Source organism: Cyprinus carpio, chromosome B25, assembly GCF_018340385.1.
Source record: "Cyprinus carpio isolate SPL01 chromosome B25, ASM1834038v1, whole genome shotgun sequence".
NCBI lineage: Eukaryota > Metazoa > Chordata > Actinopteri > Cypriniformes > Cyprinidae > Cyprinus > Cyprinus carpio.
This window is the reverse complement of record NC_056621.1, coordinates 15769280-15787384: the sequence shown is the minus strand read 5'-3', so window position 1 is coordinate 15787384 and position 18105 is coordinate 15769280. Positions and strand designations below refer to the sequence as shown.

Here is an 18105-nt window from a genome sequence, read left to right as displayed (position 1 = left end):
GTTTTTATTTTTATTTTGGCATTTTATTTGATTATTTTTATAATATAAATAAAATCATTTTAAAAATAGAAATAAAATAATTCCACAAAGCAGACTGTTTCGTAAATACCATTGTTTGATGTACTGATATTTAAAAAAAAAGGTTAATTAATTTATTATTTTATTTTTTAAAAGGTTAAAAAATATTACATTCTCATAATATACATGTACATACAGTATTCATAATGTAACATAAATATGTTTATTAAATATATTATTAAAAATAAGTTTAGCACATAACCAGAATGCCACTGGAAGTATAAGTATATCATTTATGTTTGTATAAATTTATTTATATATTTAAATGTAATATATAGATATATATATATATATATATATATATACACAGATAGATAAAATATTTATTTTATATCATTATATAATGATATGTGATGTTTTCTGACAATTTAATATTATTTTTTAATAATAAAATAAAAAAATAAAAAATGTCAGAATCAAAGTGTCCCAAAATAAAATGATAGTTTGTTCCTGTGATGCAAAGCTGAATTTTCAGCAGTCTTTATTCCAGTGTTCGGTCACATCAGTGTCACTAATCACTCAGAAATAGTTTGCGGTGTAGATATACACAGACTGAAGGCCACAAAACTGTTACTTAGATATCAAGTGATATTCCGATAGTTTATATTTGTATTGACAAAGGCAGATGGGTTCTCTGAATTGAGGCCATGAAAATAACCCCCTATTTTGTCATGACACATGCAGCGATGTGTTAAACCACATGACAGATGTGTAAACTGAAGTGTGAATGAGTCTAATGTATGTGAAGATCTGTCTCGGTGAAGAAGCTGTTCCTGAGAATGCAAGGACACGCCAAACTGTCACGGAGAAAACAGCATTCAGAACTGTGTTTAATGTTGCGTGGCTCGTCATTTCCACACACATTTCATTTTGTTGCAGTGACAAACAGGTTTTGTTTGATTTGATTTGATTGGAAAAATGGATTTGTAGAAGACGTGACTCATTGGTAGTTCACATTAGTGATATTTTTCACATTTATAGGAAAAGAAATTGAACACCATTTACAGCAACTATCACTAAACTCAGAATATGTTACTGTAGAATCGTATTGTTGCATATTATTAAAAATATCATTTATAAGTATATAACTATAAATAATAAAATATGTAATTAATTATATAATTCAATAAAAATGGTCTAATGATATAATTATAATAAATTATGTGTAATTATAGAATAATATGTCACTGTGTATTATATATAGAATGATGTATAATATGCAACATGAAGTGATGTTTTACTTTTATTTTATATTTTATTCTATAAATAATCAAATAATTAATAAATAATAGAGTGAAAAAAGTGGCCAAAAAATAAACCGATATAATGTATGCCTAAGTAATAGACACACATCTGAATCCTATAATCCAATTTTTTGTTTATGTTGCATAATATCGTCATAATATGATGTAAATATATCATTAAAATAAGTATGAAATTATGAATAATTTAATACATTGCCAGAATGAAACTGGAATATAAGTGTATAATTTGATATATAATTAAATTAAATATATTGAATGATATACTTATTATTTATTATAATGTCATTATGTAAAGATATAACAATAATAATAGTTTTAAAATTATTATTATTATGGCCCACTTTCATTTTTATGAGTAATACATAATAAGTAAGTGTTTTTACATCTGAATCCTGTTAACCAAATTGGTTTCATAAATACTTTTCTATTTTGTTCCTGTTTATACCTGGAAATGTTTTAGCGCTTCATTCATTTTGAAACTCTGAGAACAGTATGATGTCATACGTAATTGTGTTTTGTTTTGAATTTGTTTTCCGAAACCAAGAGTAGCTGATGAAAATATTATGTCATCAGCCTTATTAGATTGCATATTAGAGTCCAATTTGAAAAGCTGGCACTAAACTGAGCCCAGCAGAGGGGTGTGGAGACTCCATCTGGTGTGCCTGGCATCAACACACGCTTCTGACGAGAAGCTGTTTCTGCTTTTGATTTATTATTCTTTACTATATCTTGATTGTTTGAGAAAGCGTGATGGTGGAAAACAATGTGTGTTGTTTTAAATCAGACGACTGGATTAATATGTGTTGCTTCTCAACATCTACTGAAAGAGGAGAAAATACTGAGTATGTACTGTAGTGTTTGTTTTGGGCTAGAAGACACATTGAGATGCCTCAAGCAGCTGGCTTGTCGGCCGATATTAGTCAGCAAAAACAAAACACACTCGTCCCAGGTGTGCAGGTACAGGTTACGAGGGCGAGGTGAACCCATGAGGCCGTGTGGCCTGTAGAGACGAGCTGAGATGGTCAACAACATGTAAGGTGCACGGGTTTAAAACCTGCAATGTATGCATGCCAGATGTAGATTGTTGTTATAGTTTAGATTTAGTACAAACTCAAACATGCTGATTAGTGAGGAACATAGCAGATGGTTTATTCGCCTGGATTTCAGTGGTTTTCCTGCATTGTTACATGTTTCTGACAGAGTCAGGCATTTGTCTCTTGGTGAATAGTCCCCACATTATTTAAATAAAATATTTAAGCATATCTTTTAGAGAGAAATATTATTTACATTTAATTAATTAATTTATTTATTTGTTGCAAATATCATGATTGAATAATTCACACACTACAGTTCAAATGTTTAGGATATCTAAAATATTTAATGTTTTTGAAAGTCTCTAATGCTCACCAAGGCTGCATTTATTTGATCAAAAATGCAGTAAAAATTGTCAAATATTCGTATAAAATAGCTGTTTTCTGTTTTGAAAATGTAATTTATTCATGTGATGTCAAAGCTGAATTTTCAGCATCATTACTCCAGTCTTCACATGATCCTTCAGAAATCATTCTAATATACTGATTTGCTGCTCAATAAACATATCTTATTATAAATATTGAAAGCAGTTGTGCTGCTTAATATTTTTGTGGATACCATGATTCATTTTTTTTTCATGAATCTTTGGTGAGTAGAATGTACAAAAGAACAACATTTATTGGAAATATTATTATTTTTTATAATATTATACATGTTTTTACAGTTTGAGCAATTTAATTCATTCAGTTTCTTAATTAAAATAAAAAAAAAAAATCTAATTCACCCAAAACTTTTGAAAGTGTAAATATCATTACATTTTTGTGGGAGTCGCACCACATGACATTTTACAACCTGAAGTAAACTTGCCATGTCACAAAACATAAAATTATCTGATATTTTACTTGGGACTGCTGGGATTCAAGATATAATTTTGTGTTTATGTTTCTTTTTCTGCTTGTTTATACATATTGTTTGCACCACTTGACTTGGTGGGCAAAAGTTTTTTTTTTTTTTTTTTGAATACTAATAATACTGTATCGTATAAAAAACTTCTATACTTCTATACTTTTTTTTTCCAAACTACTTAATGTAATTGAATGTAATTCTTTTAATTATGGCTTTTCTTTATGATATCAGGACACAGTTGAACCAAGCAAATGAAAGTATATATATATATATATATATATATATATATATATATATATATTTTTTTTTTTTTTTTTTTTTTTTTTTTTTTTCACCATTTTTTTTTTTTTTTTTTTTTTTTTCATGAATTTAGTGATAGGGGTTTTAGGATATGTGAACGTATAAATTGAACTGTTTATGTATTTTTGAATAAATTAGTATAGATAGATAGATAGATAGATAGATAGATAGATAGATAGATAGATAGATAGATAGATCAATCCCTAATCATTTTGAAATTTAGCAGTTGGCGATTAGCCTTGATTTCGAACATTACTGCCAAGTGTTTAGGGAAGATTTCTCTTTGCAGCTTGCCTTTCTCCTTGTTTTCGATTATTCTCGCCAGTCTTCTTTTGAACAGAGCAGTGTTTCTCTCTAACTAGGTCTGAGAGACTGAATCTTCTCGGGCTTGTTGCTAAATATAAAGGAGGCGTAGTTTCACAGGAGGGTGCTGATTCTTCTTTCAAATCCCTCTACGCTTTCGTGTTTTCTGATTTGTCTCACAGCAGCGATGAACATGGATAAATTAGGTGCCTGTAATTAGCCGTCATTTGGGATCTGCAGTCTAACAGCGATGGCAACAGGCTTCTGGATGTTAGCATGCTAACATGAGGAGCAACAGCTTCTGAGGATGAATTTACATACCGTCCACTCTATCGAATGGCAGTTTTGGATTAGATATGTTGATATTTAGGACTATGTCATGTGTTGATAAAAAGCCATCTGTTTTGACCGGCAGCAGAGGATAACTAGCACAGTTTTTGTTGACACATATCCTTGCTCTCTAGAGGTAGGCTTCTGGATTCAAATCAGGCCGTGTCCTTTCATGTGTCTCTGTGAGAATGTTCTGGTATATTATGACTCCATGCTTTCATCGTCAATCATCAGTTGATTGTTATTAGCTTTCCCTCCAACACATTCTAGAACGGCCTGCGCTCATTGGTAGGCCACGCCCACATCATGAATATTCATAATAATATCCATGTTGAATGGAGTTCAATTCTCTCGTCAGCTGTGCAAACAAACCCTACACCACACTACGCTATAAACTACAGTATGTGCTGCCAGAACCTTACTGTAAGCATGTCTACAGGGATTCAAGCTGATAATTGCAATTTAGCTCCAATTAACGGCTAGCAGTTAACAACAGTTTTATTGCAACAGAACTAGATTTTTACATTTTCGGAGGAAAACCACTTGTGCTTGGAAATAAATACTGTAAATGGAGTTATAGGAATAGGAATCGGTAAACCTCTTTATTTAAAAAAACAAGTTGAACACATAAAATATTATACACAAATATTTTCCTCATAAATATATTAGTATGATTTATTTTAAAAAAATATTAGCATAATGCATTTAACTAAAATGAACTAATTATTTAAAATGAAGAATTAATATATTATTATTATTATTATGATTAATATAAAAAATAACTATATATTTTATATGTATTATTTTATATATACATAATAAATATATTTATTTATTTATTTATATTTTAAATTACTATATAAAATATATAAATAATATAACAAACTACATTCTTAGTGATTTTTATTGTTTTTTATCACAGATTGTTAATTATTATATTTTATTATTGCTTTTTAAAGTAATGGAAATTCAAATTCATTATTTAAAAATAACAGTAGTATGGTAAAATATTATTGTTAATGTAATAATTAATTTATCCTTTTATTTTTTATTTAAAAAATGTTATTAATAATAATGTTATAAATATTTTTCTTGTAAAACTGTTAATAATAATAATAATAAAAATGTTCTCATTTGTAAGTCTCATTTGTAATAAAATGTTCTCATTTGTAAGTCGCTTTTGATAAAAGCGTCTGCTAAATGATTAAATGTAAATGTAAATGTAAATGTAATAATAATAATGTTATAAATATTTTTTCTTGTGGTATGTCAGTATTGTTTTGTGATCTCAATGGACACTTTTTTTTTTTTTTTTTTTCAGTCATATCTAACTGCAAGAGTATCAAATATTATACATTCATCTTTTGAGAATGAATAGCTGTTAGCTTAAAGATGTTTATTTACTGACCCAATCCCGGCAGTCTATATAAAATTCTGGCTCTTTCAATGTATTTTTTAGGAGTTTTCAGCTTATTTATTGTCCTCCGTGCAGAAGTCTTGAGGTCGTGCTGATTTAGATCTTGATCTTCATGATCTCTGGGCTAGTTTCTCTGTGCTAGCAAACAGTAAACAGGCTGTTGTGGTTCCAGTGTGGTCTGTTTTTCTCTGCGTCTCTTTGTCTCTCTCTAGATCGTGTCTGATGTGTTTTGTTGTGGTGATCAAATACACAGAGAAGCAAGTTCTTCTGATCATCAGAAACTCTGAGCTTCTGCACGACAAGCAGAGGCCCTCAACGTTACACAAAAACACACCATCAGAGCCAAATGAGCCAGCGCTGCAGTCATAATTACACTCATTTATTTGATCTGTCTTCATAATCATGTGATGCTGTAACTGCAGAAGTTATTCAAGAGGAAATGTGTGTTTTATGTTTCTTCAATAGTGTACAGGCCACATGGAAACACTGTGGCACTTTGGAAGTGCTTTTGGTCAAGGACTAGTGTGTGAAGAGGTTTATTGAGGAGTGTAATATACTTCCCCTCCACATGATACACATGATACATGTCGTATTTTGACTTCCATTGACTTGTATTGCTTTTTAATTGAGTGGCGTTGTGAATCCATTTTACTCGAAGTTTAGGAAGACACTTGATTTTATCCATCTCTACTGTTTTAGAAGAAAATTACCTAATTTCAGGGGCAGAGTAAATTTTATGCGTGTGAGTAACTAATGTATTGTTTTGGAGGGTAATTTTTTTGTTTGTGGGTAAGTGTTGTTTTTTTGTGTTTTATTAATTTTTTTTTTTTAATATTTCATGTTTTTTTGTGACAATTTCCAATGTGTAGCAAATTATGTTTTTTAAGATATAATGTTTTTTATCAATTGTTTTTTTTTTTCTTTTTTTAACACAAATATTTTATAAATTATAATAAAATGTATTAATAATAATCATAATCATAATAATAATAGTCTCTACTGTGTATGGCAGGTGGTTGGTGATGTAATTTTTAAGGAGGTGAAAATTATTAGATATTTATATTATTACTATAACTATTTATTTATTTATTTAGATGTTACATGTACAGATGGATCGTTCTCAGTAACACTAGGGACATGTACTGTATTATGAGCTTAAATAAGATTCATTTTGATTACATATTGACTTTATACATATTGACTTTTTTTTTATTTAAAAAAGTTCTATATTTTTAAGAATTGATCATAGTATCACATGGTAATACTGTAGTATTTTGTTACTAATGACTGCCATATTCCATACACCATATTTTTTTTTTTACGTTACTCCATTGTATTCCATGTATTTCAAACTATAGCATGGTATTACCATGCTGCATATACAAAAAAAGAATACTGACATAGTAAATTTCCAAAAAACATGGCTCTTATTCATACTTTTGGTAGAGTAGTTGGAAATGGCTGGTGCTGCAAGAGCATTTTCACTAAAATAAAAAATATGAGGGGTAAATCCAAATCATTTTCTATGGTAGTCAACATTACGCCACAAATTCAGTCAATAGAGCTTAACTTGAACCCGCAATATTCCTTTAGTGATTTGTTAGGACCTATTTGATAAAACAACTTTGTGTGAAGTAGAAAGCGAGTAGAAAGGTTTGAAAGCCTCCTTGTTTGCAGTTAGTGTCTGACTCACAGAGAGTTTTGTAAAGTCTGAGTCTGGTCTTGTTAAAGCACACATGGATGAATGAGCACTGCGTGACACGTCCTGAGTCTTATTTTCATCGCTGGGCTTGTATCCCATAATTCCTTGGGGTTGCTAGACCTGCAGCTATGTGTCTTTGGCTTGGTTTGCAGGTCTATGAGGTAATGGGCTGCATGTTGAAGGCTCAGTGTGAGGGAACGCAGCCAGGTGTGTGTGTGTGTGTGTGTGTGTACCTGAAGAGCACCTGTGGAAGCGGTGGTTAAGGAACGCTTGAATAATGCAGCACACACACAGATGTTGTTGTGTACTCATTACGTCCATGAGTGTCAGCAGGCCTTTTTAACCTGTCTTTAGCAAAGCTTGTGCATTCATCAAGTCATCAAGTTTTATAGATATGAAGGCAGTGTTGGTTCCATGTGCATGTCTCTAGACAAAATAAATTGTGGGGCATTATATTATAATATTAATTATAATATTATTTATATAAAATTATATGTAGATTTCAAATGGTGTTTTATTTTATATATTTTATATAATATATAGTGTTAATTTCTATTCTATTCTATTCTTAAAGTTTTTTTCCTGAAAAAGATGTACTTAAAAATTCTATTCTATTCTATTCTATTCTATTCTATTCTATTCTATTCTTAAAGCTTCTTTTCTAAAAAAGTCCATATAATTAAATAATTTAATTAATTTTATATTTATAATAAAAATATAATTTAAATAATATATCATTTAAATCTTAAATTTAATAAATATGTAAATATTATATAAGAAATATTAATAAATATATTGTTGTTATATAATTTTTTAGTTTTTAATTCTCTAATTTCTGCTTATTTATATATATATAATATATATATATATATATATATATATATATATATATATATATATATAATATATATATATATTTTTATAATAGTTTATATTAATATATATATTTATAATTATTTGTGATATATATATATATATATATATATATATATATATATATATATATATATATCCATGTGTATATCACATTATATTGTCCATTACATTGTCATTACAATATATTTTATAGAATTTTCATAAATGTATTTATTATATTATTTATATATTATTAGATATGTATTTATCTTTTCAATTCATACATTTATTATCAAATTTAATATATGCCTGTGTATGTACTTTAAAGTTTGTTTTTTAGTTTTTTTGTTTTGTTTAAGTGTTTTAATAACTTTCACACGCAAACACTTACTCCATGCACATATTGTGGAGAAATTATGAGTAATTGCTTCCCATAATTCTCACACTTGCTTTGCATATCAGTTGGGTGTGATAGCACATTTTTTCCACCGCTGCCAGACGTCTGACGCTCTGAAAATAAACCTCACAGCCTCAGAGCACAATTATGAAGGTTACTGTGTTAAATTTAGCCGTGGAAACATTGATCATCCGCGGGAGAGCAGGGAGATGTGATGAATGAGTGTGTGGCTGTTGTTGTTGACTGTGAGCGTGTGGAAAGTGTTTTACAGCGGCTCTGATCGTAGGTGGAGGTGAGAGCGAGGGTCTTTCTGTTTCGAGCTTGTTAACATGGACTCATAAATACTAGAAGCCTGCAGGTCCTTGTGCGCTCGAGTCAATGCAGCGTGATGTGTAAACGAACTGTTTCCTGTTTTCAGTGTATATGTGTGTTTTTATGAATGCACGTGTGGGTGGAGATTATATTTGATAAACAAAGTATGTTCAACTCAGCCTTTTCTTATTTCCTTCATTTAAAAGCTTTCTTCAGAAACCGTGGGAGTCCGTCAGAGAGGTATCTCTGCACTTTTTCAGTTTTTTAGAGAAAAAGGTTATGAAATTCAACAGTATTTGCAGATTTGACTCGTTAAATTGGTGTCAAGGGAAATCAAACCCCTCTTGGACCCCTGGACAACTTAAGGAAGGTTTTTAGTTGTTCTAATCAGAAATTAAATAGAAATTAGAATTTAGACATTAGAAATACTACAAGAGATTGTCAACTTATATACATACATATATACATACATATATACAAATAGAAATTGCAATACAGAAAAATGTAATTATTAACTTTTTATTTTTTCTTAATCTCTTTTTTTCTTGAGCTTTTTGCCTTTTCAAGTCTTAAAATGTCTTAAATTCCATGACAAAAGTCAACAGTGTTTTTGTAATGGTTTATTGTATTTGAATACTTTTAATATTGTTTGTAGACAGTTGTAAGAGTGCATATTTTACCTCATATTTTTTGAATAAGTATTTGAAAGTACAAAGGCATTTCAAACTAAGAGCCACGTCGTATTTTGGGTTGTTGATAATTCAAATGATAGCATTGAGCATACAGTAATTACCTTTTTTTCTGTTAATTCTTGGTATTTTGGCTACACAATAAACTGTATCTGGCATTTAATTTAATGTAAACTTATGTGGATTCTCTCTGGGCCACCCGTCACAGGAAATAAAGACTAAGAACATTATTGATTCAAGATATAGATTTTACTGCTATCTCAAAGGGAGTCTTAAAAGCCTTAAATTTGAATAATATAATAAGATAGATGATGATGTAGTAGGATAGAGGAGGAAGGAAAAGTTGTAGAAGACGAAGAAGAAGAATTCAATTAGCATATCTGGTTAAAAATAAATGTTAAAATAAAATGAATTTAAAATTAATAAAATACTTTTGTCAGTTTTAGGAGTAAATAGAGGGTCTCTTCCTCTCTTCTTTTACCAACCTCTTTTCCTAAAAGCCCTGACCTTTGACCCCTGAGCTAATGTAGCTGTCCATCTCTCTGCCTGTCACTCTTCTCCAGTCTAAAGCTGTGAAATGAGCCTCAGCCGTTCTATAAATGGCCAGCCAGAGCTGTGGGCCGCTGGTCTGAGGGGGAGGAGAGCCGAATGTACAGCATGCATAGCTGTGAATTATGTATTGTGATTTTTGCTTCTTGAGGTTACAGCAGCTCAAAGCGATCTTGCAGTAAAAACTGCTGCCGTGTGAGACTTTGGGCCTGCTGAGGCATCAAATATAGTGTGTTTTGTGTATGCATATTATTTTTTGTGCGACTCAGATTCACATTGCCTGTAGGATGACCTCATCGCTCACACACACGTATCTCACAAAACAATACTTTCTCCAAAAATACTTTACTTATACTGTAAAACTATCATAAATTAATATGGCTTCTTTTTTTCTATAGTCTTGTTTAATTTCTCATTGCTTGACACTGGGTATTATTAACCAAATTAGTTTTATTATTCATACTAGTTATACTTTTGGTGATGAAATGGCTAAAAATGTTGTGGAATTTAACTTAAACAATCTACCAAATAAATGGCTGAAAATTATATGTGCAATATATATATATATATATATATATATATATATATATATATATATATATATATATATATATACTGTAGTACTAATATCAATACATAATAAAATATTTAATATGTTTAAACAATCAATCAAACAAATAAATAAAACAAATCTGTGAAATTTAACAAAAAATCTGTTAATAAATAAATATATAAATAAATATGTGATCCCACATATTTATTTATTTATTTATTTATTTATTTATTATATATGTCTGTGGAATTTAACAAAAATATCATCTACATAAATTAAAATATAGTATATTAAACAAACAAACAATGGCTGAAGAATATTTCCAGAATTTAACCTTAAATTAAATTAAATTAAATTAAATTAAATTAAATTAAATTAAATTAAATTAAATTAAATTAAATTAAACAAACAAACAAATAAATATGGAAATTAAAAAAAAAACAAGGCGGAAGGATATTTCCGGAATGTAACATTTTGAATAAATAAATAAATAAAGTAATTAACTGTTTCATTGTTGAAAAATATCTGTGGAATTTATTAAATATTAATTATTATAGAAATGGTTGCAAATATCTGTGGAATTAAAATATAAATGCTAAACAAACAAACAAAAATAAATAAATAAATAAATAAATAAGTAAAATAAAATAAATACCTACTGAAATGGCTGAAAATTATCTGTGGAATTTAACAAAAATTCTGCTAAATAAACACATAAATACTTATGTGTTTATTTGACTCGTTAGTCAATCAAAGGGGGATTTTTACTGACAAACAGATGATATTCATTTGAGCAAGATTTGAACTTTTGAAGAAATAGTTCTGTAAGGAACAATAGCTCATACTGAGGTTGAAATCCTAGAACTGGTCCTGTGGTTTTCTCAAAAAAAAAAAAAACCTTAATATGGATTTTTTATTTTTCCTTTCAGTCTAATCAGCAATTTCTACACACACAACTCAGAAATACGTTAATAAACTGACTGTGATCGGACGGTTGCCAGGCTTTGTCATGTTTGTCAGGACGAGCTCATGTAAAGCATTACATCACTGTGATCTCTCACAACTCAGCTCAAGTTTCTTCATGTTCCTCAGCTCTACTTCTGACCTACTTGTCTTCCATCTATCAAGCAGGAATCTCAATTTGCTTTTTTCTGAAAGCTATAAACTTTTTCACCACATTACCATTTCCACCACATCTCAGATGTACGGTATTTAACAGCGTTCTGTAGTGACGATGACTTAAATTACATAAACACTCATATTTTTACTTTCCATAAACTATGATCACTGCTATTTACATGAAATAGAGATGTTTGAAAAGGTATATTTGAGCTAACATCAGTAATATGAGATTGTAGGGGTGTTTTAAGAGGGTCACTGGGATATTGGGTCACGCTTGCATAATGTGGCTAAAGTCAGACTACATTACTGTGCTTTATAGGGCACTGGAGATTATTTGAGATTTGTTCACTAATGGGTCTCTCTCTGTTTCTAGGCCTGTATTTGAGCCTGAGTCTTCCTCACCTGCCAGCCATGGACTAGACGAGAGGAGTGTGTGTTAGAGAGTGTGACGCAGACATAAGCATGGTGGTGAGGTGGCTGCTCAACTCCCATTGAGAACACAGAAAGTAAGAAGGCATTTATGGGATCAGCATTTATTCACAGGAACTTCACAAAGCCCACACGGAATCTGCATGTGATCACATCTGACAAATTTCTGTAGAATTTTAAAACCCGTCTTTAACAAAACTTAACATATTTCTGAGCTGTGTTGATTTACCTGGAAAAAAAAAAACACACCACTCTTAAAAAAACAGATGTAATTTTTTCAAATAAATTAAAATGATATACATTTTATATACTTTTGCTATTTTTATCTGCTAGAAATTGCTCTGTATACAATCTCAAACATTTATCATTTTTATTATCAAGTATTTAAAATCAATGGTCATTGATCATAAACAACTGGAACGCATAGTTTTAACAGGTTGCAAAAGACACAAAACTACTGTATTTGAATGAGTTATGTTTTATTGATGTATTACAGAACAGGTCAGTCGGCGATCACTAGATCCATTATATAAATCGGGCTGTGGTGTTTTATAAACAGTCATAACCAAATACATTTTGGTGTTTTAAATATGGAACCGCTGGATATTTTGAGTTAATGTTTTGAGTGCTTTACTCAACTGGTTTTGCTTGAATCCCAACACAGATCCACACATAGCACACAATACAAACATCAGGATGGAACTGGGTCAGCTAAACTGCCGCTAAAGTGCTGGCTTTCCAGATAAATAATGCAAGGCATATGAAAAGAAAAATGTTTTCTCATCTTGATATAAGGAAGATATAAGTTTTTGCTGTCAAAACAGAAACCTGCGTAAAGACAGATATACTGTAAACAGGTTTTGGATTTGCCATTATTTATGTAGTTATCTGCTAATCAAAAGTTTTAAAGTGACTGTGATTATACTACGTATAAGTATGAGAAGTACTGTTTTGTTGTTGTTGTTGTTATTTAATTAATTTACTAATTTGTCCTTAAACACATGACAACACTGCTAACTTTCCTAATGAATACCAGTAGTGCTGTTGTGCACAGTTAATTAATTTATTAATTAACTTAAATATAAAAAACATGAAAGTACAGTGGACTTTTTTAAATATAAATAAAAATATATATATAATAATACCTCAATCATTTGTAACACTAATTTTTAAGTATATACAGTATGTTATATTTGTAATTTCCCACATTATATATTACCACACTGGTTGTGTAAAGGTCATCAGGGTTTGTGATTATGTCATTCTGTCATCTGTCTGAACCGGACAACATCTGGCAGCACAAATGTGACCTATGAAAAAGCACAAAAAGAAACCACCCGCCAGCAGCGGCCATACAATTGGTATTGTTAATGTGCTCTGTCTCTTTGAGAACGAATGATCTAATCTTATGTTTAATTCTGCAGGGTTAGTCAGGCTTCTCTAATGGCTATAGCAGAATGTAATTGCAGGGTTTGTAATCTTACTCAAAGTGCAGTGGATTACTTTGTATTGCTTGGAAGCTCGCTATTGGCTGTTCGGTTTATATTAGTGACACAAAACATACTTAACGAGCATATTTCATTAATACTATTTTTCAAGTCAGGTAAATTTGTGTCTTATATTTGGCTATCATGACCTATCCATATACAGAACTCATCATAAAGTGTGTTTCAGGTCTGTGAGTTGCACTCAGTAGTGGGCAGTTAAGCTTGTTTTCCACTGTGGGCAGCTTCACATTCCTCTCATTTTTGTGTCACGCTCTGTAAATGGTGTGGAAGCTGCTGGCCGTGTGTCCGGCCGCCTGACACACGGCACACACGATAAACAGTCAACTGTTATTGCAGTGAACCCGTAGGTGTTCCCCCCTCCAGCCAGCATAGCAGGGTTCGTCTAATCTCACCAGCATCAAACAACTGTGCATTTCATAAGGCAATGACAAAAAAAGGCCTTGAGCAGAATGTCACAGCCAACGTGTTCCAGCTGAAAAATCCGACATGCAGCCTGCATACTGTCAGCACAGTGTTGAAACCTCACACCAGTCTGTCCGCTGTCCAGCGCTGTGACACACTCGTACGGCCTTGTGACAGTGGAACACACCCATAAACACGCATGCAATAGGATCAGGTTAAAAGGACAGTTCACCCAAAAACGAAAATCCTGCCATAATTTTCTCACCCTAAAGTTGTTCCAAACCTGTATGAGTTTCTTTCTTTTGTTGAACACAATAGAAGATACATGTATTTTGAAGAATGTTGGTAACCAAACGGTTGACGGTAGCCATTGGCTTCCATTGCATTGGAAAAAATACTATGGAAGTCACTCAGGAAACCAAAATGGGGTTTGGTTACCAATATTTTTCAAAATGATGTTTCTTATTTTGTGTTCAGCAGAAAAAAGAAACAACATGAGGGAGAGTAATTTTCATTTTTGGGTGAACTGTCCCTTTAATATCTACAGTACAGTATAATCTTTCTTTTCTCTAATTAAAGCGCATTATGCAAAACAGAAGCGCTGGTGTAACACGATCTGTTCTCTTTGGGGATTTGTTAATATTTCTGATAATATAATCATATCCAGGTGTCTCACTGTCAGCTGTTGAGAGATTAGTCTCCACAAGTTTAAAAAAAAAATGAAACACAGATTACTGGAGTTGTGAGTATTTAAGACATACTGCTGCTGCACAAATAGCTTATAAAATAACCCATAGCAGATCTATACAGGTGGAGCTGGGGAAGGTTTCAGAGGAACTCTGAAAGCGTGCTTCAAAATGCTCAAGTGGATTCTAACCAGCCATTTAAATGTAAACCAACAAGCTCACTGGCTGCGTATGCAACATGAACCAATCAGATTGCGGCAAGTCGTTTAATGATGTTATGTCGTTATGCATCAGTTAAGTTAATACCCATCAGCCTGTGTCATCTAGAGTTCCATGTCTGAACTATACATTTCATTCTACTTGAAAATGTCATGTTTATTCAATGTGTTACTTGATCCGCTAATGTTTGATGACCACTCCAAATACTTTTGGTCTTTATTCTGTATTTATATTTTTACTATAGTTAGTTCCCAGCTAAAAGTAAATGTTCTTAGAACTTTGGCTAATGTTGTAGCAATGTTATATCAAAGTTATGAACAAATCTAATAACTTTGTAATAATAACACCAAGACACTTGCTGTGAGAAATACTGCAAATGGAGTTACACTCTTAAAAATAAAGGTGCTCAAAAGGTTCTTCACTGCGATGCCACAGAAGAACCATTTTTGGTTCCACAAAGAACCATTCAGTCAAAAATTAAAGAACCATCTCTTTCTTACCTTTTTATAATCTGAAGAACCTTCTTTCACAACGAAGAACCTTTTGTGAAACAGAAAGGTTCTTCAGATGTTAAAGGTTCCTTATGGAACCATTTAGACAAAAAGGTTCTTCTATGTCATCGTGAAGCACCTTTATTTTTAAGAGTGTATACAAGCGGTTATAAAAACAATTGGAGTGCTGTTATCACTGGAATATCACACTCCTCTCTGCCAATCAGATTCAAGGACCAGAAAGAACTGTTGTAAATACAGTATATACAATTACTTTAATTTTCTGAGTGAAAACAGTTTCAAAGTAAATCCTACACCATTTTTTTTTGTCAGTGCAGTCACTCCTCACAGTCATGTCACTCATTCCCCAGACTGCATTCATCTCCGATTAATCTGAATGTGATTAATCTGAAAATAATAGCCTGATGTACTGGTAATGCTGCATTTTGCACTCAGTCCATGTTTTTGTTGTTCTTTTGTCCTTTATATGATGTTTTTCATTGATTTCTATGATATTTCCTGTGATTTTTGTGTAGATGAGAGCGTGAAGCTGCAGGGCAGGCAGCACAGCCACATGATCCCATGACTCTGGACATGGACGCGGTCCTGTCAGACTTTGTTCGGTCCACAGGGGCAGAACCGGGTCTGGCACGAGACCTGCTAGAAGGTAGGAAACCTGATCTGCACTTTTTTCTCTTATTTTAAAAATATGCTCTAGTACTGGAGCTTAATTTTGTTTAAATGTATTATTTTTAATGTATTGCTGGTCATTAGTTCTTGTAGACATCCAATGTTATTGCTCTTGTTGCATTTAATGGTGAGTATACTTCATTTAAGGGCCCCAAAAGTATTCGGCTTGGTCTCTATGAACATGATCCACTAATGTTTGATAGCCACTCCAAATACTTTTGGTCTTTAACAGTATATCAATTGTTGCACGTTTTTACTATATTTAGTAATATATATTATGTGTTGGCTATTTGTGGATGTTTCTGGAGTTGTTTAATTTTCATTTATAATATATATATAATATTTTGTGTTGCTGAGAATGTAATTCTCAATGTGTCAACAGTGCTTTGGATTTGGAGTTTGCTTTCAGTCCATTAATGGCTATATTAACGGCAGTAAATGTGTAATAGTGTTACGGAATGACTGACACGAGAGGTGTGCGGATCCATATGCAAAATCTTTATTATTAAACATGGTCAAAACAGGTATATTGTTGGCAAGACAAAAGAGTAATCCAAAAACAGGTGTGGGTCAAACGACAGAGAACGTAATTCAGAGGACGAGGCAAACGAGTAATCCACTAACACAGGCAATAGTCCAGGAAAGATGCAAACATAGTCAGAAATGGCAAGACAATGGAATAATCTAAGACAGGAAGTATAGTTCAGGGCAGGCAGAGAACTGGCAAGTCTAGAGAAAAGGACAGAATGTAAATATGAGAGAAACAGGCAATGAACAAGACTAGACTAGACTAGGGAACTAGGAACTAGAAACTAGGACAGGGAACTGGCTCAGTAAAGCTGCTATTGCTAGGAGAGAGATAAATATAGATTTATATTTAATATATTAAAATATAAACATAAAATATAATAAAATTTTGTAATTTTATGAAATATTTGTACATTTTATAATATGTTAAATTGTATAAAATATAATATATTTGAACATATTTTACAATGTAATTTATTCCTGTGAGGTAAAACAGAAATTCAGTATCATTACTCCATTTTTCAGTGTCACATGATCAGAATCATAGAAATCATATAAATATGCTGAAATCATAAAAATATGCTGATTTATCTACATTAAAAGCAGTAGTTCAGCTTATAATTTTTGTGTTTATTTGTTTACAGAGATAATGTTGTTACAGAGAAATGTTGCAACATTATAAATATATGTACAGTCAATTTAATGCATCCTTGCTGAATAGAAGTCTTAATAAAAAATAAAAATAAAAAAACTGACCCCAAACTTTTGAAAGTTTCTGTAAAAATATATATTAACAATTATATAATCACCGTAAACCTGTATAAATTAAAAGAGTAACTTGAATTGAATTTCATATGATTTGACTTCAAAATGAGTTTTGTTGCTGTTATTGAACCTCATATAGTAAGGTTAAAAGCTAAGCTTTACTAGATTTACAGTACTGCTGGGACAGTTGTACAGGATATGCATCTCTGCCTTTTCTGTATGGCGTCTCTTTGTCTAAGTTTGATTTTTGTCCCATGTGTGCTTACATAGGGTTTATGGTTCAGTCAAGCACAAAATGCACCGTCAAATCTAAAGTGGCCCTGTGCTTGAGATTTAATTCAAGCTAGGTTGTTTTCTCCAGTAAAATGATTTGATGTACAGCTTCTCTTTTCATGTAGTCTAGGCCCAAGTGCAGTGTGCTTAGACCTGTGTTTTAACTCTTGTCCCTTTTGGCTTGTCGATGGCACTTGTGACTCGTTCCAGACTCACTTGCAGGACTCAAGGGTTTTGGTTTCTGCTGTGATAAGGGTTTTGTGCTGGTCTACTTTCTGCTCTGATTGGCAGCAGGGAGGGCCTG

At 31.6% G+C, this 18105-nt stretch overlaps 1 protein-coding gene across 2 annotated transcripts in view; it reads left to right on the top strand.

Moving 5' to 3' along the window:
- Positions 1-18105, top strand: part of LOC109046116 (OTU domain-containing protein 7A-like) — a 72558-nt gene that overhangs the window by 17341 nt on the left and 37112 nt on the right. For both annotated transcript variants that reach the window (XM_042753735.1, XM_042753736.1), the window contains exons 2-3: positions 12184-12316; positions 16082-16212. In XM_042753735.1, coding sequence (XP_042609669.1) covers positions 16128-16212 — 85 coding nt within the window. In that variant the 5' untranslated portion in view covers positions 12184-12316; positions 16082-16127. The remainder of the gene's footprint in view (positions 1-12183; positions 12317-16081; positions 16213-18105) is intronic.